This window comes from Oryzias latipes, chromosome 15 (genome assembly GCF_053564925.1).
Source record: "Oryzias latipes strain Hd-rR chromosome 15, Olatipes_Hd-rR_3.1".
Lineage (NCBI taxonomy): Eukaryota > Metazoa > Chordata > Actinopteri > Beloniformes > Adrianichthyidae > Oryzias > Oryzias latipes.
Genome location: NC_136251.1, coordinates 10,744,854 through 10,767,814, shown reverse-complemented (window position 1 = coordinate 10,767,814; position 22,961 = coordinate 10,744,854). Strand labels below are relative to the sequence as shown.

Below are 22,961 nucleotides of genomic sequence, written 5' to 3'. Positions count from 1 at the left end.
GTGTATTTTATTTTGAAATGAACGCATATGTGCTTCTGTCAAAATTAAAGGGAGTTACAATTATTGGATATAGATTTTAAAAAAAACACAGTTAAAATTCAAGTATTGTAAACAGTTTAAAGCTACATTTTGTAAATGAGTAACTTAATGGCCATAGACACATAAAGTATGCTTATATTGTAATTATTTAGAGGCTCTTGTTTGCTTTTGTTCAGTGAGAAACTGGTCCTAATCTTTCTTTTAGCATTAAAGGATGGAGACCCATATCCTATAGGCCAGATTTATTACAACACCTACTCTTTCATTAACTGATTTCATTAACTGGGTTGTAGTCTGATGTTAACTATCCTAAAAAGAAAATTGAGAAAAGACATTTATAATCAGAAGATAATGTATTTGCACATTAATGAAATAATTAAGTGAAGACTGAGTATAACAGATGTCAGCTTAGTCTTGACAGAGGATGAATTGAGTGAACTAAAAACAGTCCGAATTAATTGCATAACATCAGACTTTTTTTAAGACCAAAAAGCTGATAATGGTTATTCATGTTAATCAAGTGATGCCATGTGTACAGTAAGAGGCTCAGGAAGCCTGATTGCCGGCGCCTGCGCCTTTAAGAGCGCTGCTGTCTCTGTGCCACTGATCCCCCCCTCCTAGCAGAGGCGCATCATCGCTGCTGAGGTGGAAATTCCTCCTTTGTGGCGTTTAAAAGCTCCGCACCGAAGAGGGCATGATGTAGCCCTGTGTTCCAGCACGACCACGTTCACCAGGCGCGGGCGGTGCGTGTCACTTATAAATGGGAAATCTGTTGGGCAGCTGGCGTTTCAAGGAGCCCAGCACCATTGAGGAATGCGACTCGACGTGGGGGTCGGACTCGGAGGGCGAGGAGCCGCCAGCTGAGGATGACAGCGGGATCTCCGACTCCATCAGCCCGGCGGAGAGCGAGCGGGCCTCGGGTCAGGCGGGGGACACCTCCCCTCAGGTGCGACGGGGGCGGGGGTCAATGCGGGTGAGGATGCGGGTGAGGATGCTGGAGGATGCAGCTTCCGGCGGCGCGCGGTGTGACGGCGGCATCATCCAGCTGATGCTGCTGCTCTCACGCACAAAGGTCGCACTCCAGCGTGGAAACAGAAAACTCCAGTGTGCAGAGATGCTCTGCGGCGTTTATGTTCCTCTGGAAAAACCCGTTTTTGTTCATTTTATGGGCTTTAACCTTGAAAATATTCCTTTGTGTTCTGCTCAACACATTGATTTAAACTCAACTTTTTGAGAAAATGATTGTAGGGCATTCAAATATGTGTTAGAATTATACATGACCAGCATAAATAATAGAACAGATTAAGTCGAGCTGAGTTTATTTCATCATATTTCTCTGGCAGCTGAAAGTGAACATGACCCAGATTATCCAGAAGAATGGCATAAATGGAGGCACGCTTTCGCACCACTTCCACTTCTGTGAATTGCTCTCCTCTGTCGGAGAGAAATGCGCGGTGACAGCAGCACCTTCTGCTTTTAATCCAGAAGAACGCGCACCTGTTTTCCTTTACTTTTGGTGGATTTTTCCTTTGTAATCATCTCTCGTCTTTGATTCATCTGTCAGCTGATGGATTCTCCAGAGGCGGCTCCAAAGATGAAGAGGAGTTTTTACGCTGCCAGGGATCTCTACAAATACCGTCACAGCTATCCGGTACAGACCCACACATGTAAAGCACAGAGCTGCTGACTTGTTGACTTTTTGTTTTATTCGTTCGGTTCTTTTTGTGTTTATTTAGAACTTCAGAAAATCCCGGCAGCCCAATGAGTATCGAAACCTGCGCTTCTACATGAACAAGATCCCTCTGGTGCCTGATGGTATGATCTGTGAAAAACACACACAAAACACTCGTTTGGAACCAGGTCAGTCCACCAAGTAACCACTAGAGGACAAATATTAGTTCTTGTTCTTGTTAATGCACAATCCGGATTGAGAGAAAAAAACATACACACAGCCTGATTTTCAAAGCTTTTTGTCTTCTCTAAAAGCAAGATTATTGATTTACGAGAATGAATATCCAGATTCATTTTGAAAACCTTTCACTTTTTTATATTTGAAAGTTCTCGGCCTTTTTTGTTCTGCCTATTTAAAAAAGATCTGAGTCAAGCAAAATACTGACATGCATTGTCAACACAACTGAACCAAATCTGCAGACCTACGCTGGTCTGAAGTCATGTGACGTTAAACATTCAGTGGATTACTACATTCTGTTTTAGCTCAAATTCTATCTGGAGTTCATGCTAAAAAGTCTCCCATTAACTTCATTTAAGTTCAAATGCCACTAATTGAAATGTTTTTTTTTTACGCTTCTAAAACTCCAACAGACCTTGATCTGTCTGGACTGAGTTAGAATCAGCCTTTACTAAAGGTTTGATCAGAATTGTGCGGATGTGCTGCTGGTTGGATCCAATATGTTTTTAACTCACGAAAGTTATTTTGTTTTTTTGTGCTGCAATTAATTCTGAAAAAGCAAAAAAAGAAACCTTTCGAAATGGACAGCCAGTCATTGTAGATCGGGAAGCTAGCTTTAGCTAGCACATTTGGCTGCTTTAATATAAAAAAACATAAAAACACATTTAGCACCACCACCAAAAGAGATTATGCTCTTGGATTTATGCTTTTGTTCTCATCAAAAGTAATAATTTATTAATAAATATTATTATGAAGAACTCGAACTGCCCTTTTTTGCGCTTTTACTTTTTCATTTGATAGATTATTATTTCCCAAATATGGAAACGTTTGATAATTCAACGTTAATTCAGACTCAGAGTTTTTTGGATGGATATTATAAAAAATGGAATCTGCAAAATGTGCAGCTGACCTTGATCTAAATTGGGCGTACCAGCCTGACCTGGATGACTTAGAGTCTCCAGCCGCGCTGTAAAGCAATGATGGTGTTTGTCTATTTGTTTTTGCAATAATGGTTATGTCTGAGCGGGAAAGGCCCACAGACCGCTCCGCTGATCCGCACACATGCTCTGTGCAGCAGCTGACTGCTCTCTGTGTTTTTACAGGCATCTACATAGAAGAGATCCTCACAAAGTGGAGAGGCGACTACGACAAACTGGAGCACAATCACACCTACATTCAGTGGTGAGCAGTGATCTTCTCATCCTTAATGTGACTCGTCACTATTAGGATAAATGCCTATGGAGTTAATTCAGTCTCAATAATCAGAAATGCACACAACCGGTTTTACAAATGCACACGCTCCGATTCACAAATGTCATTTTATGCAAACGTGAAAAATAAATTCGGAAATACACACGCTGTGTTTCACAAACACACAGATTGTGTTTCACACATGCACACTAAATGTTTTACAAATGCACAATAAGTGTTTCTCACAAATGTGCACACTGTTTTTCACAAAAACATTTTAGAAATTCACAATAAATGTTTCAGAAATACACAGTAAGTGCTTCACAAACATGATTTTTAGGTACACATGTGATGTGAACTCACAGATCATTCGAATTGCAGAATGTGCATTCAAAATCCCGTTCTCGTTTGTGAATCTCCCCGTGTGTGTGAGAGATTTTTCTACGGTGAATATTGAGACTCATCTGACGGAGCGGGTCAACTAATGTCACCATTGGCTAGTGAATCTGTCAATCAAACTCATCGGCAAAGCAGGCGGGTTCGCTTTTAACCAATCGAATGGCCCCTTACACTCCTCACTTTCAAAGTGACGAGGGAGGGAGCTGTTCAGCACAGCAGTTGAAAGGACGCGGGCGGCAAACATGGCGGAGAGGTCTTCTGAACGGGATCAGTCTCAGCCCGTAAGTAATGCATTTATTTGATCATTCCCTCGTTGTACTTCCTGTAATGTTATTGAATACTAAGTTGAAGCGTTCTCCTTTGCCAAGTGACATGTGTGAATGCTTTATGAACACTGCAGCCGAGTCGTTTGCAGAGTACCCCCACCGCAAATTAGCTTAGCTTTGTTTTAGCCTGTGCAAATTGTGTCTGCCTGTGACTCTGTGAGTGAAGTTCAAGCCGGTGTCGGTTCAAGCTAGCGTCTATAGCCAATGATCTGTAGGTTCTTAACATGATTCAGATAGAACTAAGGGGAAAAGCATGCCGGATTTACAGCAGCAAAGAAAGTTTAATAAAAAGTATTGATTTGGAGACGGCGATTTGTTTAAACACTGATGCTATGCTATGCTAACTAGCTAGTTGTTCCGTGTGCTGCCTTTATATAAACGCGATCCGGGTTAAAGTTAGACACAGCATTTTCACAACCCAGACTTTAAGACGGGGTGGACTGTGCAACAAAGTTAATTCATATGACATTCATGAAAACGGCATTTTTTAAATATAACATACATGAATCCACTGTTGAATGAAAGAAGCCTCATTAAGTTTCTAACGTTAGAACCCGTATTCATTGTGATGACCAGCCCTATGAGATTGTGTCAGAGTGACAGCCACTAAATTCCCCGTATCTTTACTTCCAATGACGTAATGACAAGAATCCCAAACATTATGTTTTTAGGCTGTTTTGTAGTCGATAAGTAGTCACAGAAAGGGCGGATGGGAGAAATCAGCTGTCAACAGTGATTTGAGTAGAAGTTACTGTAAGTATTACACACAGGCTTCCTGTGATCAGTGTCTTGTCTCTGATTTTTTTTAAAGGTGTTCTTTACTACAAGCTCAAGTTATCATAGCAAGAGTGTTTTAAAAAAAATCCCCTTTCATATATTTGAAAATTATGTAATTTAAGATCAGACAGCTAAATTATCTAATCCATGTTTGTTGTGTTTTTATTTATTCTCTAGGAATTACTGAAGCGTGACAGCGTGACAATCTTTTGTTCCTCGTGCCATCAGGCAATATAACTCTCTGGCAGGGCATCTTACAAGTAATTTCTTTTAATTTTACCCACTGATTTCCCAATTATTTACCTTTTTTATCAATCTTTTTATTTTGTGATATTTCTATTTGTAATGCATGTGTGTTTATGTGTTTTTTTAAGATGGCCATTTAAAAAAAATTTCCTCAGGGGTTATTAAATACCCTTCTATTCTATTCTATTTCATATTTTATCATCCTATTGTATTACTGTTTTACCTGTCAATTGGGAATTTAGCATTTTTGCCCCTGTAAATATCTGTCAGTTGAAAGTATTTGTACTTGTATTCCATAGATCTTGTACCTGAGAAGATGGCAGACAACAACTGTGCAGACACCCACTTGGCCTTCTTCAGTGACGCTGTGAACGTTTATGGCTTTCCTCTGAGGTATTCATGTTATTCATAAAGAAATCTTTTATTCACATATCAGGCAGTATAAGTACTTGGTTATTTGTACAAAAATAAAATTACTTTTTTTAGACTCCTCTCCATAAACAAAGGCAACTCTAAAACTTTCCCCTCATGAATAACATTTTACCCCCCCTTAACAGTCTCTCTCACCTCATTTTTTTCCCCAGTGATACATGTAACCCACTCCTGCAATTTTTTTAACCTAGAAATTCTACTTATTGGCATCATACATAAGAACATTACATTTTAAACTGATGTGTACCGTATTGGCGATGCATTTGTAATTATGTGTTTGAGACATGATTTTCATGTTATTGTCAGGGTGAGAGGAGATCACGGAGGAGAACATGTGGGCATAGCTGAGTTGATGCTCACAGTACGTACAACTGACACAAACAGCTTTGTTGCAGCAAAAGTGTACACAAAATCAACGGTGAGTTGAACCTAGTTTTAGAAGCTTTAATATATACACAGGGCTCCAGACTGCGTCCATTTGGTCGCATTTTGCGACCAAAATTTGAGAGTGTGCGACTGAATTTTACACCCAGTCGCACATGTGCTACCAGTAAATTTGCCTCCTCCACCCTCCGTATTTTTTATACATTAAACATGAAAGGAGCACGTCAATGATCGATGAAATGAGAGATGAAATCATCAATGAGACACGAGCGCACACGCACGCAGGCAGACACACACACTCGCGCGAATACTCATGAGACTGGAGCACACGCGAGCACACACTCGCGTTTCATTGAGTGATGCCTGAGGCGGCCAATGCGTGTGAGAAGAATAGGGAAAGTCACTGCAAGTGGCTAAAATATGTGGAGGGGCGGGGCCTAGAGATAATCGAGCGTGCGTAAACATCCGTGGGAAGGAAACGGAGACAAATATCATCACAACCTGATATGTGCGTCTGAGCTATGAGCAAGCGAACTATTGATTCGTTCTTCCGACCTGCAGCTAGTGTACCAGTGACAGAGTGTACAGCAGGGGTCTCAAACTCGCATGAAATCGAAGCTGCAGCGAGACTGAAAGAGACCAGGAATTAGGAGTTGTCCTTAACATTCAATTTCGTTTTAATATGCCTCTCCCCCTAAGTATGAGCTGTGATATTACATGTTTTATAATTATTTTAATGTTTTGTAATGGATGTAGCCTTTTTTAATCAGTTGGTATTTTAAATTATTTTAATTGATCAGTGAACTACAAAAAACCCATCAGGACGCATGTCCCATAATGCATTGTTTTTTAGTCTGTAGGGCAGCTTTTAGTCAGTTCAATACTAAATTTCCATCTGCGTTCGCTCTGATTGGTGTCTTGCTCTCACCCCTTTCTCGTGATATTTTTGTTTTGATTGACAGGTGATGTTGGAGCAAAAACAAAAATATACGTCACACACCAGGTGATCTGTGCAGTGTTGCGTCCATCTGGGTGATCTCAAACACGCTTATTGTGCATCTTGGCTGAACCTATTTGGTGTCACCAACATGAATTTCCATCCTCTAATATTTACATACATTTAAGTATTGTTTGAAACTGTGAAATTACGAAAGGTTACTACGGTAATCACTTGTTACTAAAAACTTTTTTTTATTCTAAATGTATGGTATTTTTTTTACTATTTTTACTTAGTTGTACTGTCGTGACAGCGATGGTGATGTCAGTTTACCTTCTTGTTGCATCTTCAAAAGTGCAGAATAAAATATGACACTGAATTAGAAACAGCACATTGTAATTTCTGCATCTATTATTAAAGTATTTATTTGTAATACAGTGGAAATTAGTAGATTTGGTTAGAATGTTGATTTACGGTATGCGCCCCTAAATTTTCTGGTTGTGCCCCTAAAATTTTCAGTTAGGGTCCACTACGCTCCTAGTGAAAAAAGTTAGTCTGGAGCCCTGATACATAAAAGTGAATGGTGTATTAAAAATAAATCTGACAATATAATATTTCTTTTTGCTTTTTTCCAAATACAGGATTGAGCTCCTCTGGTGTGATGTCTTCATGAGTGTTACTGGTTTATATTACAACATCCTGCACTCTCCTGAGGACCAAGACTTGCTCAATATCAGTCACATCACGTATTCTGCTGCCATTACATTTTTCTACCACGCATTCAGGCCAGTTTGGGTGTCTTTAGTGACGCGTGGGACAGCCATCCAATCAGGACGGAGCAAAGCATGACACCAAATCAGCTGTGGCAGTTGGGCTTGACCCAGAACCCTGTTTCTGATCCCCGGGTAAATGCTTTATTTAATCTCACTGTACTGGACAACTGATTTGTGTGCAGTTTGACTAAAGTGGAAAGTATCAAGAAGAGTATCATGAAATCATAATGACTACAGTGAATTTTCATCGAAAATGAATGAAAAGGATTATTGTTGTGTGGTGCAAACAATTTCCCTAAATTGTTTGTTTGTAGGAAGAATAGCACATCTGCAAGTTCAAAATGCATCACAATGCATGGCATTATGAGCCATCAGCTGTACTAATCTCACTACTTTGTTAAGGTTCACTTATTTGCAAATTATAAACAGTTATGGAGATATGAGGTCTGCCTGCAAGCAACAATATAAGTTATTATTAGTCGGTCACTGTTCCTACATAATCTAAAACACAAAAAAAACAGTGCTGTTCATAAACAGTATCTTTTTTTTTTTTTTGGTCAGGGTATGCTGGTTCCAGAGATTAAATGTGAGGAGAGTGGATCCATGGCTGAACCTCATCCTGGGATCAATGTCCCGGTATGGGACAGTCCTCTTTTGGGTCCACAAATGTTGGAACTGCAAGACGACATCAATCCATTGTGGAATTCAGACCGTTTGGGAGTTGACCTACATCTTTACTGTCCCGTTTGTTTAGAACTTAATTTAGGCGACACAATTACATACAGAAGAAGAGAGACTGAGCGGGGCAAGACAAAGTTCAAATCAATACTGCTGTATTGTTCAAGGGACTTCATTGTATGTAAGGAAGTTATGAAAATTAGTTCCAGTTTAAATAAAATTCAAATCAGTAGAGATCCCACATTTGCTTAAATTTTGATGTTTTAATCTGTCCATGTTTTCACTGAATTTTACTCTGCAATAAAGGGTGAATGTTTGCACTTTGTTGTTCTATGACCATCTTTTGTTGTGTAGTATTTAACCAGCTATAAAACCCAGTGAGACGAGGATGTTTTTTGGAAGGGTGACCTGGCCAAGAAGTGTATATGTATATGGTTACAATATAAAATCAATGACATTTGAGTTATTAAAAAAATAAAATTAAGGTCCAGCAAAGTGACTTCGGGCTGAGCAGGGGAGGTGTATTAGGTATCTGTGATTGACAGTGAGATGAACTTGAGGTAATGTAGTCCCACTGTGTGGTACGGAGCAAAGTGATGCCAGTTTCTCCACAAAACCTGTGGAAGTTGCAGATTTTTCTCCTCCACCTTCAGATGATCAAAACCGTGTCTGAGTGTTGAAATGACGCTAGCATGAAAGCTAAGAGAATAACGTACAAACAATCCCGAGTGAAACGTCCATTGTAAATCTCATGACCAGTACAGAGTTCGATGGATTCAATGTCAACTGCATTCAACCACTGTTGCCTTGCTTCCAGGTCCACTGAAAAGTTGCACAAGCCAGTAATTTTTGACAACCGAAGGCAATAAACCGACAAGCCATGCTAAGGCTAACACGCTAACGACCGACTGGTCCAGAATCAAACATGGGCGGGGCTTTTGCCACCCGCAGAAAGCGTAGAGAAAGTGTAAGGGGCCATTCGATTGGCTAAAAGCGAACCCGCCTGCTTTCCCGATGAGTTTGATTGACAGATTTACTAGCCAATGGTGACATTAGTTGACCCGCTCCGTCAGATGAGTCTCAATATTCACCGTAGAAAAATCTCTCACACACACGGAGAGATTCACAAACGAGAACGGGATTTTGAATGCACAGTCTGCAGTTCGAATGATCTGTGAGTTCACATCACATGTGTACCTAAAAATCATGTTTGTGAAGCACTTACTGTGCATTTCTGATACATTTATTGTGAATTTCTAAAATGTTTTTTGTGAAACACAGTGTGCACATTTGTGAGAAACACTTATTGTGCATTTGTAAAACATTTAGTGTGCATTTGTGAAACACAATCTGTGTGTTTGTGAAACACAGCGTGTGTATTTCCGAATTTATTTTTCACGTTTGCATAAAATGACATTTGTGAATCGGAGCGTGTGCATTTGTAAAACCGGTTGTGTGCATTTCTGATTATTGAGACTGAATTAACTCCATAAATGCCCGACAATGCTGGTTCATGCTTCATGAGCACTGAGCATTGTGGGACAGCGGCAAAACAAAATAGACATTATTTGCATCTGATAACAGATTTGGATGAAGTCTTAGGGTTTTTCATGTCTTTGTGGTCTTTGTGAAGTGGTGTTAAAGCCTTCACAGCTGCTCCTCCTCATCCTCTTCTTCGCCTCTATCGGCTGCTTCTTTCAACAACCTTTAAACTGCATGGATGAATTCACAAAACAGCTTTTGTACCAGCCATGCAGTAGTTGTCTCCATTCCCCAAAAGAGATGTGAGAACTTCATGATTGTGGCTGTGGGACAGAAAAGTGTCAGCTGTTGCCTCACAGTCATGCACGCAGTAAGAGCCAATCCTCATAGACATAAATCAGCCCTAACTGAATTAGATCTATTTAGAAAAAAGTGTTTTGTGAACACTGTTTGAATTAAGATTTTACTTAGTTTATAAAACATGAATAAATGGAAACTGCGTTGCTGATTTAACAAGTGACAGTTTAGTTAAATTAAGGAAGTGTTGCCTTTCGCTGTGTATTTATTTTGACGTCATCTTTTCTTTTTCTTTTCTCTGCTGTGCCAGGCTGTTTCCATTAAGAGAACAAGGGCTCAACTTCTACGCACACGAACTGACTCAGGACGAGATCAAAGTGAGGGAAACAGAGCTTTGACATGGTTGCTAATGCACCACAATGACCATGTTTCAATCAAACTTTCTTTTTTATTTGATCAAACTTGATTTACTTTTATGTTTGGGCCTCCAAAATCCTGCTGCTCCAGGCAGAGCTTAGTTGACTCAGCATTTTGCTATAGATGTAAAATAATGCATACATACTCTGTCCATCTATACAGATTACATTCTTTCCTTGTCCTGCAGGGTCATAACTTTGTTGCTGGAGCTTATCCCAGCTACACTGGGTTAAAAAGCGGGCTACAGTCTGGATAGTGCGCCATTTACACTTGTGTAGTGTATGTTTTAGAAAATTAATTAATCCCTTCTACAAATGAGTAGAAAAGCCAAAGTCCCCCTCTGATCCTCTTCTGCTGATCCCTGTGGTCTTTTCTTAATGGTGATGACGTTTTTAGGTAAAATGAAAAACTCAAAACGCTTATGTTGTTTTCTAAAAACATATTTTCAGAGACAGTTTTTTTTTAGAAATGTGTCTCTAAGTTGCTGGTGGGACTGTTGATGTGGAGCAAGCCTGCCCCCACTTCCCATATCTGAGAGCTCAGAGCAGGGAGCTTGTGACCCGGCCAGCGTATTTTCTACGTCACAAATAAGCTTTTTTTTTACTACATTATTTCGTCTGCTCCTGTTTCACAACGATTTAAATAAAGAAATACTCAGAAATGCAATTTTGAGCTTAATTTTCTTTGTATATGCCCTCCATCATCAGAAAAATGGCAAATGTCAAAAACACAAAAAAACAAACTTTCCTCAACGTTAAAGTTGAGTTAAACTTAAAGTCCTACGCACTTTAACGTTGGGTGTTGGGTCATCTAGACCCTCTAGACAGAGCGCTGAACCTTTTTTTTTTTCAATGTTTTGTGAACCTCACTGCCACTGGTGTCCATGGATTACATGAAATCTTTCCTCCTTTATCCACCTTTGTCACGGGAGGATTAACACGTCAATGTAAGGGTGGGGTCATAGGATAGCACAAGGGTTACTGATGTTCATTTCTCTTAATGTTCAGACCAGAATAAACCAGGACAGAACTTCTTACCTGTGTTTGGGTTTGGTTTGATTTTACATCACACTGATCCACTGGGGCATCACAGAGTTACAGCTCCAACGACTTTAGACAGGTTTTACTTGAAATGTACTTCAGGGATTTTTGTCACTTTGTAAAGGTAATGTGCTCCTTTTCCTTTCACATCCTTGTTTTACTTTTTGTGGATTAATCACAGGACTGACTTGTATTCACACTGAACTGCATCAGGATTCACTTAAGCATGTTGTTTAAGGGTGCTCCACTTGTTTACTTCATGAGTTTTCACAACATTTTTTAAAGACCTGCTCTGAGGAAAATCATGTTTTTAGCGTTTTTTCTGATGATGGAGGACATTCATAAAGAAAATTAAGCTCAAAAGTTGCATTTGTATTTCTTTATTCAAATTGTTGTGAATCAGTAGCAGACTGGTGCAAGTGCAGTTCGAAAAAGAGCTTATTTGGGACGTAGAAAAGATGCTGGGCAGGCTACAAGCTCTCTGTAAGATAGCAGGGGAGTTCTTAGCAACATGGAGGGGAAGGGGGGCGGTGTTGCTCTGCACCAACTGTGCCGCCCACAACTTAGAAGTGAATTTCTAATGAACTCCTGCCGCTCTGCAGAAATGATGTTCAAGAAAGCAACACATTTTTTTTTTATTTTGGCAAAAAAAGTATAATCTATCTATTAGTTTATTTTAACTAAACATTTATTTTAAAGGGACAACTCACAACCGACATCATCTCAACACAAGAAATGTGAGAAAAAACATAAAACCCTGACAAATAAACTGGTTCCATCAAAGAAGCATTTTAATATTGGATGGCATAAAGGATTAGAATCACACACACACACTGACTCAGTGTGTTGAATCCTCACAGGAATTCCAAAGCACTCGTGAAGCAAAGCGGAGATTTGTCGCCGCCTATTCCATGATGTTGGACTTCTATGGCGTCAAACTGTTGGATAAAAACGGCAACGTTATCCGGGCCCCCAACTGGAGGGAACGGTTCCAGCACCTCAATGAGTAAGTCCAGAGTCACACAGTAAAAACCTGGGGAAGTTGCTGCTTCCACAAGCTCCACCTGAACACTCCAAGTCCTTTTCTGCTTGACCCCTTGTGCTATCCTGGGCACTTTAACATTGGGAGTTGGGTCATTTAGACCCACTAGACAGTGCTCTGAACCTTTTTTCTTTAATTATTTGAGATCTTCACTGGTGTCCATGGATTACATGAAATCTTTCCACCTTTATCCACCTTTGTCATGGTAGGGAGAACACGTCAATGTAAGGGTGGGGTCATCTGGACCCCATAGGATAGCACAATGCTTAAGTTCCTCTGTCAGCTACAGTCTGACAAAAGACCCTACACAGTCCACTTTATAGTTCTGCTCTGGTTCTTTCAAGGCCAAATCTTTTTTCTTGTTCCCATTAGACTTTACCAGCATAATCATCTGTTTAATGCCACAAAGTTGCAACTCTGTTCATTTTTAATCAGGACTTTTTATGAGAACTCTCCAGATTTTTTAAACCACTGTTGGGTTTGGATCCAACGGTGGAGTGCTAAAGAGCTTGAGGTCAAACTCAAACTACATTTTGATTTACTTTCAGTGTTCCCAGTGGTCTTTTAACCTTTGTGCTTAGCTGACCCCACCCTTGCATTGACGTGTTCTCCCTACCATGACAAAGGTGGATAAAGGTGGAAAGATTTCATGTAATCCATGGACACCAGTGAAGATAACAAATCATTAAAGAAAAAAGGTTCAACACACTTTTTAGTGGGTCTAGATGACCCAACTCCCAATGTTAAAGTGCCTGGGATAGCACAAGGGTTAATTGGGATTATGCCATTTTTAGCCTAAATTTGAAAACAAAATAGTTTTTTTCAAGACATTGTTTCTCCGAAGCAGCAGTAGTTCATCAGAAATTCAACTATGAGTTGTGAAAATGTTCTCTTATGTCCTTCTGTGGATTCTGTCTCTCACTGAGATAGAATCCTGTTGGCACAGGAGTAACCCTCTGCTGATATCCCATCATCCATCTGTTTGCACTATCTCTCGCTGCCTTACAGCCCCTCACAACTCAAAACTAACGTCAGAGGTGCAACAAAAATGGCGAGCCATATTAGAGCTATGCATCAGTACAGTTTTCAACCAGATATCAGCTCAGATGAGGAAAACAAAGACGTACATGGATCTATTTGTCTACAAGTGGATGCATCAGAACCTGCAGAGCAATGAGACTTTTGCCCGCCCACCGCATTTTCTGCATCACAACTGAGAGCTTTTTTAAACTGCAGGTTTTTATCTGCTCCTAATCCATCACAATTTGACCAAAGAAATAATCAGAAACCCAGTTTTTTTGTATGTCCTCCATCATCAGAAAAATGCTAGAAGGACATGTAAAAACAACATAAACACAATATTCTTTGAAGTGGGTCTTTAAGATCACGAAATTATATTTTCTGAAAAAATATCATCCGGCTCCTGAAGCAGAAACCAAATTCTTACCATGAAAGTGTTGGTTAGTTTGACTCCTGATGGAGTGAAGATGTAACAGGAAGTTCCTCTGTTGTCTCTTCCTTCCACAGTAGTTTTGTCCAAACATTCCAGATGTTTTTTTTAATGTACTGTATCTTTTGGACTATAAGTCGCTCTGGAGTATAAGTCGCATACTGGGAGAACTTTATTTAACAAAAATAAGGTGATCAAGAAAACCCGTTTCATCCTGAACAGCAAATTACATCAATGAAATAGATAACCTTACTAGACTGACTGTATTCACGCTTCACCACTGTAACAAATTGATACTTATTATGCTTCCTTAAACAGTGGAGGAATCTAGTAGATTAGCACAACATATGAACAATTATTTAGATAACCATAAAAAACATGCTAACAAGTAAAATAAACGTTTTATATAATTATAAATAAAAAAATCAATTGAAATTTTATTGATTGAGTTGAGGCTGGAGCTTCTTCTTCTGCGTTGCTGTCAGTAGCAAATACTGATACACGCCTACACTGCCCTCTAGTGATTGTTGATATTTACTTTAAAAAAAATCCCGTATAGATCGCAACCCCGACCAAACTATGAAAAAAAAACCTTCTACTCCAAAAAATACGGTATTTGTGGATATTTTGGCTCAGCAGTTCTAGATTTGTCCTCTTTTCCTCTTCTGTTTTCTTCTTCTTTCTTTTGATAAATCCCGAACTCTGTTTGAGTTAAGTTACCTGGGTGAGTCTGTTGTGTTCATAAACTCGTCTTTGCTGACTGAAAATGTTCTCTTCTGTCCTTCTGTGGATTCTGTCTCTCATTGAGATAGAATCAAGTAGATTATCTTGAAGGATCTAGCTGAAAATATGTTGTTTTGGGTTGATTTTGCTCCAGAACAGATCCTTGGAAAAAAAAATTAAAATATGAGGGATGCCTCTGGGATTTGGACCTGTATGTGGTTGACTAAAAATTCAGCAGCCAAATATTTCAAAAGCCTGTCAGCATCATCAGCTTGTTTGTTACAAATTCAAAAAATCATTTTAACTCCCTGCTTATTGTTTTTAAGATCCCACCATAATTACCTACGGATCACTCGAATCCTGAAGTCCCTGGGAGAACTCGGCTACGAGGCTTTCAAAGCTCCACTGGTTCGCTTTTTCCTGGAGGAGTCTCTGTGCAACGGCACCCTCCTTAATATGCAGCACAGCGCACTGGAGTATTACGTGTACACCATCCGGCTGCCGGCAGCCCGCCGACGCCTGCTGCGCTACGCCCGCCAACACTACAGGCCTCCCCACGCCTTCCTGTGGGGACCACCGTCTAAAAAACGAGCCAGTGGAAGTGTGGGTGCTGGAAGTAGTGGGATCAGAGCTCCTGCGCCAACACCGGAGCAACAGCGGAGGGGAGAGGAGAACACCCCAATCTTGTCTTCCCATGATGCCATCATGTGCCAGGAGCTGGCTGGAGGAGGGATTAATGGCTGTGCAGAGCTGGGTTCCAGCGGTGCCGGCGTGCAGAGAGCACTGATGCTCGTAGAAGTAAGAGGACAGAGGAGTGACTACGATGAGGCTTTTCCTTTTTAGGAGCACACCTTTTGCATTTTCCCACCTCAGTTACATGATGACCTGACAAGAACCGGCGAGGAAAACAGTGGAAGATATTCGGACTGTTACCCACACAATTAGATGCAATTAAGGGCTCATCATAACCATTGAAAACCAGTTTATAAAGACAATGATCTGAGCCAAGACAGACTATTCATGGAAACGTCTACGTTTAGATTTAATGCCAGTCCAGATCTGACAACGGTTTCCTGTGTCCTGCCGACTCTCTAAATTCACTTGATGGGGATTTACTGACAGAAAATGTGGTTAAAACAATCGAGCACGACACAAACGCCTTTCTTACACTTTGAACTGACAGGAAAAACTTAATTTTTGTCCACATAATGTCAGTGGACACAAGGACAAGTGAAGGGACGTAATAAGTGCAATACTGTTAGATTCTGAAAAAAAAAATCCTGCTTTTAGTTTTATCTACCGAGTTATGCACCGACTTTACCGTTTTATTATCTCCGAAAGTTGAGGCCTGCTCCAGAAATTGTAAAAAAAAAAATATTACAATTTTTCAGCAACTTCGTATCTTTGTTAACACTTCAAATAATGAAGATTTTAATCACATTTGTACTTGTACAAAAGGCTTATGATCAGAATCAGCTGTCACAGGATGAGCTGCTGAATGTGCACAGCGGGTTAAAGAAAAATCATCTGACATCTGAAAAATACTCAAGACGGAAAGCAGAAGCAACAGATATGTGTAAAACTGTGCAACGAGTCTACTGTGTAACTATAAACCTTTGTAACTATAGATGTTTCTTTTAAAAAAAAGCTCATATCATGTTTAAGCGTTACAAGACCAAAAAAAAACGGTCTTCTCAAATTTAACATTTAGAAAAATGTAAAAGCAAACATTTTTAAATAGGGGATGTATTGGATACTCTGCACATCTCTTTTCATGATTACCGTATTTTCCGGACTATAAGTCGCACCGGAGTATAAGTCGCACCAGCCCAAAAATGCATTATAAAGTAGAAAAAAACACAGATAAGTCGCACTGGACTATAAGTCGCATTTTAACTTTCACAACCTTATATGACACAATCATAGCAGACTGTTTATCTAATAATTTCACAGTAATTTTTTCTCAAACTTATTTATTTATTCCTTTCATGAAGCATCATTGGCCAACTAATACTCTGTTTTCATCCTGTATTTGTAGAAACAGTTTTCACTTTTATTGCATTTCTGAATCTATGAAATCATTGGAAAATAGAATATTATGTTGTTAGCCTTCAAGATCTTACTGTAAAAAAAAGTTTGCTGATTCTCCGAGTCACTTAACATCCTCTTAACACTTAACATACCTCATACATCAAATTGTCCCAGGAACATCATCTCTGTTCCTCACAAATGAACATAACAGGAGGGTTAACAATGTATTTATTTCAATTTAGTTCTAATATAAGTCGCTGCGGAGTATAAGTCGCACCCCTTGCCAAACTATGAAAAAAAGTGCGACTTATACTCCGGAAAATACGGTACAGACTAAAATGAGAAAGGAGACAAACTTCGTAGTCTGACAAATGGAGCCAATGTGACAGTGCCTTATTTTGTGCATCTATCAGCCAGTAGGGGGCGACTCCTGTGGTTGCAAAACCAAGTCAGATTGGCAAAATTTCTCTTGGTCTCCAGCTCTGCTCTCTCTTCTTGTGTGAATCGATGGTACCGTTGCTGGTTAACATGTCTTTGAAGCAAATAATATAAATGAGCAAAGTAACCTCTGGTGTTTTTTACAATTCCATGCATATAAAGCTAGTTAATGTTAGCAGTAGCGTTAGGAAGCTGTAAAACGTAGATGGGAACTTGTGATTCATAGAAGCAATCGATTTTACCTGAACTACGTTCTCTGGTGAACTTGAATTTCTTTCAAAGGAAATCCATTTTATTTGTCGTTACTCTCTTGAATCAGCAAAATTACATGTTTTATAAAAAAAACTCCCAGTTGGATGTTATTCTACATTCACACAAAAACGCGTTGGAGTGACCGCTTCCGATGAAAAGTCTATGTAAATGTGCACAAAAGATTGATAGATATTTACATGTTTGAAAAAAACTGTTTATGTCTGCACCACATTGCTGAAGTTGTACACACAAAGAGTTCATAGCTATAGTGTAGCATACAGCACTGCAGATGTAGCCCAGCGATCTAGTCACACTTTGACTCCAAATGGCAACATTTGAAAAGGGATGGGCCCACATCCCCCCACCATACTATTCTCTGCACGTCTTGGTATCATGAATCTGTGGCATTACATCAAACCCATTGACTGTGGATGAGAACTGGACTGAGTGACACCTGTAGAAAGGGGCTTACTCGGGGTTCAGATGAAAGGAAGTCTGTTCAGTATCCATGTTGGAGGCAGAAATCGTCAGTAAGCAGTGATTTGGACTGAGATTTCTATGGCAATAGAAATATTGGAGTCAGTGTGTTGGAAGACCACACCCCTACCACTTGAAGGAGGGCTCCGGAGAACCTGTCAATCAGACATTTTGGACAATTCTATGTGGGGGCCAGCAGGCACCACCTACTTTTGTTGAGGCACCTGATTTGTCAGTTTATAACTTGAATTACTTGCACTAATGTAATAAAAAAAGAAGAAAGATGGTATCACAGCATGAATTGGTATTCTGACCAATAGCTGTTTATTTCTCCATAAAGTTTAATGAGATTTTGGCTTCCTGGAGCCAGCGGGTTCTTCCTGTTTGGAATGTGAAGGGGGAGGGGTCACTCAGTCCAGTTCTCTTATACCATCAATGACCAAACTGAAAGTTGACATTTTCCCTAGCAACCAATGTTGACGTTTTCACATCCAAATTTTTATTATTGTTACGTGGAATGACGTATTGTTCTACAGAGCATTGGGAAAACAACCTTAACTTTTAGCAAGTCTGCCACGTCAAAAGATATAGTTTACAGCAAATGATTTGAACAGGGGAAAGAAGCTGAAGGGAAAGACCCTTGATGTGGGGTTGGTGCAGGATTTTGGGCAGTAAACTACGGTTCTATAGTTCAATTTTGTTCGATGTTTTTCCTTTTTTTAAGTGTCTTGACTATTTCAACATCGAACTTGCTTTTCTATCTCTGAGCAAAACTTAAATATTGCAGGTTCCATTGATTTTGAAAATGGAAAAATGTATGCGCTCATACATTTTCTTTGCATAACTTTTTTAACCCAGTTTGAGATGGTGGCCATATTTATGGAGGCTTCATTCTCTTTCAGGGATCACATAATCATGAGAGTTTGTGGAAATCAAAAGAACATGTTATTACTCAAAGTATTAACTTGGTTGATCTTTGTCCTCAGGTCGTTAATATTTGTTTTGTAAAGTTTGTTTTGCTTGCCGCAAAAATGTGAAAAGGGAGAAGCATGCTTTGCTAGCTACATCAATAGTGCCACCCAGTGTTTGAAGTTGTTATTGCATACGAAACTGCACAATTCGTAAGGACAATTTGAGTACAAAAAGCATAAACGAAGCCTTTTTGTTTCTTTTGTAGACAAAAACTTTATTAATATTGCTGTTTTTGTGTTTTTTCTCAAAGCCTTCCATGCCGATGAAAAAAGGAGATGCGGAGCGATGCTGATACGACTCTGATGTTGTGTTTTTTTAGACAATCCTTGTCTTCCTGTTTAACACACTACATTTTAGGAATTGCTGCAAATCTGAGATAATAGAAGCTTTGTTTGTCTAGATTTTACAGATTTTAGGTAAAGGTGTAAACTTGAATTTCATGGACTGCAAACATACTTTTAGAAATGTATCTGCAGCTGCTCTTAATGTGTCAGGCATTTTGATTTTAAAATAACATGTATAAAATAGATCAATAGCTGTACTGTAGTGATGAAGAGTCCTATATAACACCGACTTCTAGTTAGAGTTTTCTATAAAGATTCATATTTGTTAAGAAGTCCTTTGGCATTTGTTTTGGTTTATATTTTTAAGCTATAGTGTAAATGTATTTTGACACAGATTTGTGTGTCTGTAAGAACTGTAAAACTTAAAGCCATGTGCGAAGCGAGCCAGAACTTTTGGGGGATTTAAAAAAAAAAAGACATTTCTACGTGACTTTGTTGGCCGCTCTTCCTGATAAAAACGAGCCGACAGAGTTTGCATCTCTCATTAGCCAAGTGTATCTGATTTAATTGTAAATGTACGTTTCAGTTGAATTTGACTAAAACATGGGCTAGAGTAGTTAACTGTGCACACATATATGTGTCGGATATTCTTAAGTGCCTCTTTTGTAAATTTTCTTTTTATTCATGTGCTGAAACGAGTGTCCTTATCACGTCTTCCACATCCTGTTTTTGTACAGCTTTTGTATGTTTAAGTTAGCATTTATGCAGCCACAGCATAGATACACTTTACTGTGGCGTTTAGAACGGCGAGGTACTTGGTCCTTGCTACCTGAACGCTTCATTGTCATTGTTTGATGGCTGGATTCTTTTTTGCATAATGGGCAAAAAAGTGGACGAAAGTCGCGCAAAATGTGACATTTTCTTCCATGTACAAATACGAGTGTGAATTAGAAGTTTTGTCATCCGATGTGTGAAAATACTGTGCTTGCAAAGCTGATTAAACAACACTCATGCTTTAAAGGGACTGTATTCTTTATTGGATGGCTATTCTCTATGTAATTCAAAGAAATGATTATTAAAAACTTAAAAAACTACAGTAAAAGTGACACTAAGGACTGATTTGTCTCGCGTTTGATAAATCTCATTTATGTGTTCTATTGATTTCTTTGCATTTATATTTTTGCGTTTGCTTCATCTGAGCTCGGCTGATTGCAGCTGTATTATTCAGACACAAGAGCCAACAAAAAAAATACAAAAATTGTAATAATTGTAAAAAGAGACAAATTATTATACCTGCCTTTTAAAAAAGAAAAATCAATAAAGTGAACGATGTTGAATTTTCACGTAAAACCACATTTGAATTTATGCTGGAGTCCAGAGGGGATCAAATCTTCCAGTATTTAATTCACTTCCTCTACAGTTCAACAGGTGTACCCCAAGGCACCGCCTGGGGGCCCCTGCTATTTATCCTCGACCTTCTCCCCTCAGGTACATCTTCCATGAACACATTTTTCTCTTCCAATGTGACATGGATAATATCCAGCTCTACATCTCCAAACCTTGGGTTCCAAGAAAGGTGCCAAATAAATAAAATTGATAATTGTTATTAGTGTTTATTTGATTTTCATTTCTGGAAAAATGTGCTTAAAATCAAAAATGTCCTAATCTGTGATCACTAATGGAAGTCCATGATCAGCTCTCACACAAAAGAAAGATGCACAAATGCTCCTTTTTTAATTATAAAATGTGAAACACGTCAGCTTTTTGAAAAATTAAACACACTTTGAAAAACCTAAACCTTCACAGAGGAGGAGCTGACTGATTTTTCTATACTGGTAAGAAACGTTTTGCCACAGATTCATGTTTTCATTTCCTTCTTTTTCAGATTCAGCTGCTTGTCTGTGCTTTTTTTTTTTGCCTTTTTCCTTGTGTTCTGTGTGTGTCTTCTTTTGGCGCTGTTGCCCAATAACAGATGGCGTCTCTGCATTTCCTGTCATCTTGCATTTCCCTCCTGCATGGTCTGCTTCATGCTGCAGCTGGGCCTGTAACCCTTGTGCTATCCTAGGCACTTTAACATTGGGAGTTGGGTCATCTAGACCCACTAGACAGTGCTCTGTACCTTTTTTCTTCAATGATTTGTGATCTTCACTGGTGTCCATGGATTACATGAAATCTTTCCACCTTTATCCACCTTTGTCATGGTAGGGAGAACACGTCAATGTAAGGGTGGGGTCATCTAAGATAGATAAGGGTTTTAAAGTGTTATTTCTAAAAAAAAAAGACTATCCTCGGTCACTTTAAGGGTTTGTAATTTTTCTGGGAAGCATAGCTGTGTTTTTTGTTTCTACTTTTTGATAGAAGTCTCCTCTCACCTGGCTGCATGTATCATCTACTTCTGTCCACTTCCTTCAGTGGTGTCCCTGTCTAAAGCGTTGCAGCGTGCATCTCCACAGGCCTGTCAGTCCAGAAGCTTGGTTTCGGTCTAAGGTCAAACTGCGGCTGACTGAACATTTAGTTTCGGGGTTTTCCTGCACCGTCTCGGCTGAGTAACAGTGAAGTGGCCACTTCTGTTTTCTGAGGTGCACAGAACAGGAACTTGATTCTATTGGTATTGTGAAAAGTCCTTATCTCATGTCGGAAAACTGCTTTTCAATTTTTTTCTCATTCACACAAAACCTATCTAAGGTGGAACACAACCAAAGCAATCTGCAGTCACGACATAAAAATCTTTGTATAAACAAATTTTTGATTTGGTTTAGATTGTACCAGTCAGCTGATGATCAGCTGCCACTTAACCCTATGCTATCCTATGGGTCAAGATGACCATTGACGTGTTCTCCCTACCATGACAAAGGTGGAGAGGATTTCATGTAATCCATGGACACCAGTGAAGATCACAAATCATTGGTGAAAAAATGTTCAGTGCACTGTCTAGTGGGTCTAGATGACCCAACTCCCAATGTCAAAGTGCCTAGGATAGCACAAGGGTTAAACGCTCCTGTGGCTCCATCTTGTGGCGATCATTTTTACTGCCAGCAGCTAGGGGTATTGATTTACCGATCCTGCTGTAACGCTCAGTACTCAATCAATTTTTTGGTACAAATCTGTATCATCTACATTCCTCATTTTTAGTATGAATTAAACAAATAAAGGCGAATCACAGATTCAAGGATTAGATAGTTTTCCTTTAAAACCCTTGTGCTATCTTAGATGACCCCACCCTTACATTGACATGTTCTTCCTACCATGACAAAGGTGGATAAAGGTGGAAAGATTTCATGTAATCCATGGACAGGAAAGTGCCTAGGATAGCACAAGGGTTAAGATGTTTTCCTTTTTGTGTTTTTTCATTTAATCTATTCAAATGGAGGAACTGGGAACACTGGCATGGCTTTTAGAAAGACTTGGAATTGCATGGCACTGAGCAGAAAGGTTCTAATTTGCAAAATACTTAAAAAGTCTTCAAAAAATTAGAATCAGTCCTGTTTATATCTGTGGCTTTTTAACCAATACTACAGTTACATACATTTTGGATACAAATTTTTTATTCTTTACATCTCCACTATTTTTCTACCCTACACGTACACAAGCACACACTTCTAGGTTACTTATTGAAATCCTTTAAGCCTAAAACACTACTGCATTAGATAAGTGTTTAACTTTTAATTTGAAATTAACCATCATTGTGCACAGAAAGGTATGATTTAATATTAAAAAACACTCAACTTCTTGATGTTCTAAAACGTACATGGCAGAAAAATTAGTAATTTTCTAGTTTATCTTGTTTTTTTGTAAACCAGCCTGTCTAGATTTTATAACTATTGTATTTACATAGATATATAGCAAAGGGCTATGTATCACAATTTAAATCCCGTAACCTTTAATTTTTATCCCTATAGAACTTGCTCAAAGGTCATCAGGCACCTTTTGTATTTAACTTGCATGGATTAGAGAAGAGTTTCATT

General features: G+C 39.1%; 1 protein-coding gene and 1 long non-coding RNA gene across 4 annotated transcripts; both read left to right on the top strand.

The window, feature by feature from the left end:
• The first annotated feature begins 652 nt into the window (after positions 1-652).
• Positions 653-19,155, top strand: ogfrl1 (opioid growth factor receptor-like 1). 2 transcript variants are annotated; one of them, XM_011472790.3, is made up of 8 exons: positions 653-985; positions 1,604-1,690; positions 1,776-1,854; positions 3,052-3,130; positions 10,181-10,247; positions 12,188-12,333; positions 14,869-15,340; positions 18,963-19,155. In XM_011472790.3, exons 1-8 carry the CDS (start codon positions 800-802, stop codon positions 19,002-19,004), a joined length of 1,158 nt encoding a protein of 385 aa, XP_011471092.1. In that variant the 5' UTR covers positions 653-799; the 3' UTR covers positions 19,005-19,155. The 2 variants fall into 2 exon arrangements, with proteins under 2 accessions (XP_011471092.1, XP_011471091.1); XM_011472789.4 differs by lacking the exon at positions 18,963-19,155 and having other exon boundaries at positions 14,869-17,713.
• LOC111948790 (uncharacterized) lies at positions 3,682-7,419 on the top strand. 2 transcript variants are annotated; one of them, XR_013647778.1, is made up of 6 exons: positions 3,701-3,819; positions 4,536-4,617; positions 4,819-4,901; positions 5,187-5,280; positions 5,626-5,737; positions 7,282-7,419. It is a non-coding gene; the product is annotated as an uncharacterized LOC111948790 (long non-coding RNA). The 2 variants fall into 2 exon arrangements; XR_002874791.2 differs by lacking the exon at positions 4,536-4,617 and having other exon boundaries at positions 3,682-3,819.
• Positions 19,156-22,961: the final 3,806 nt, after the last annotated feature.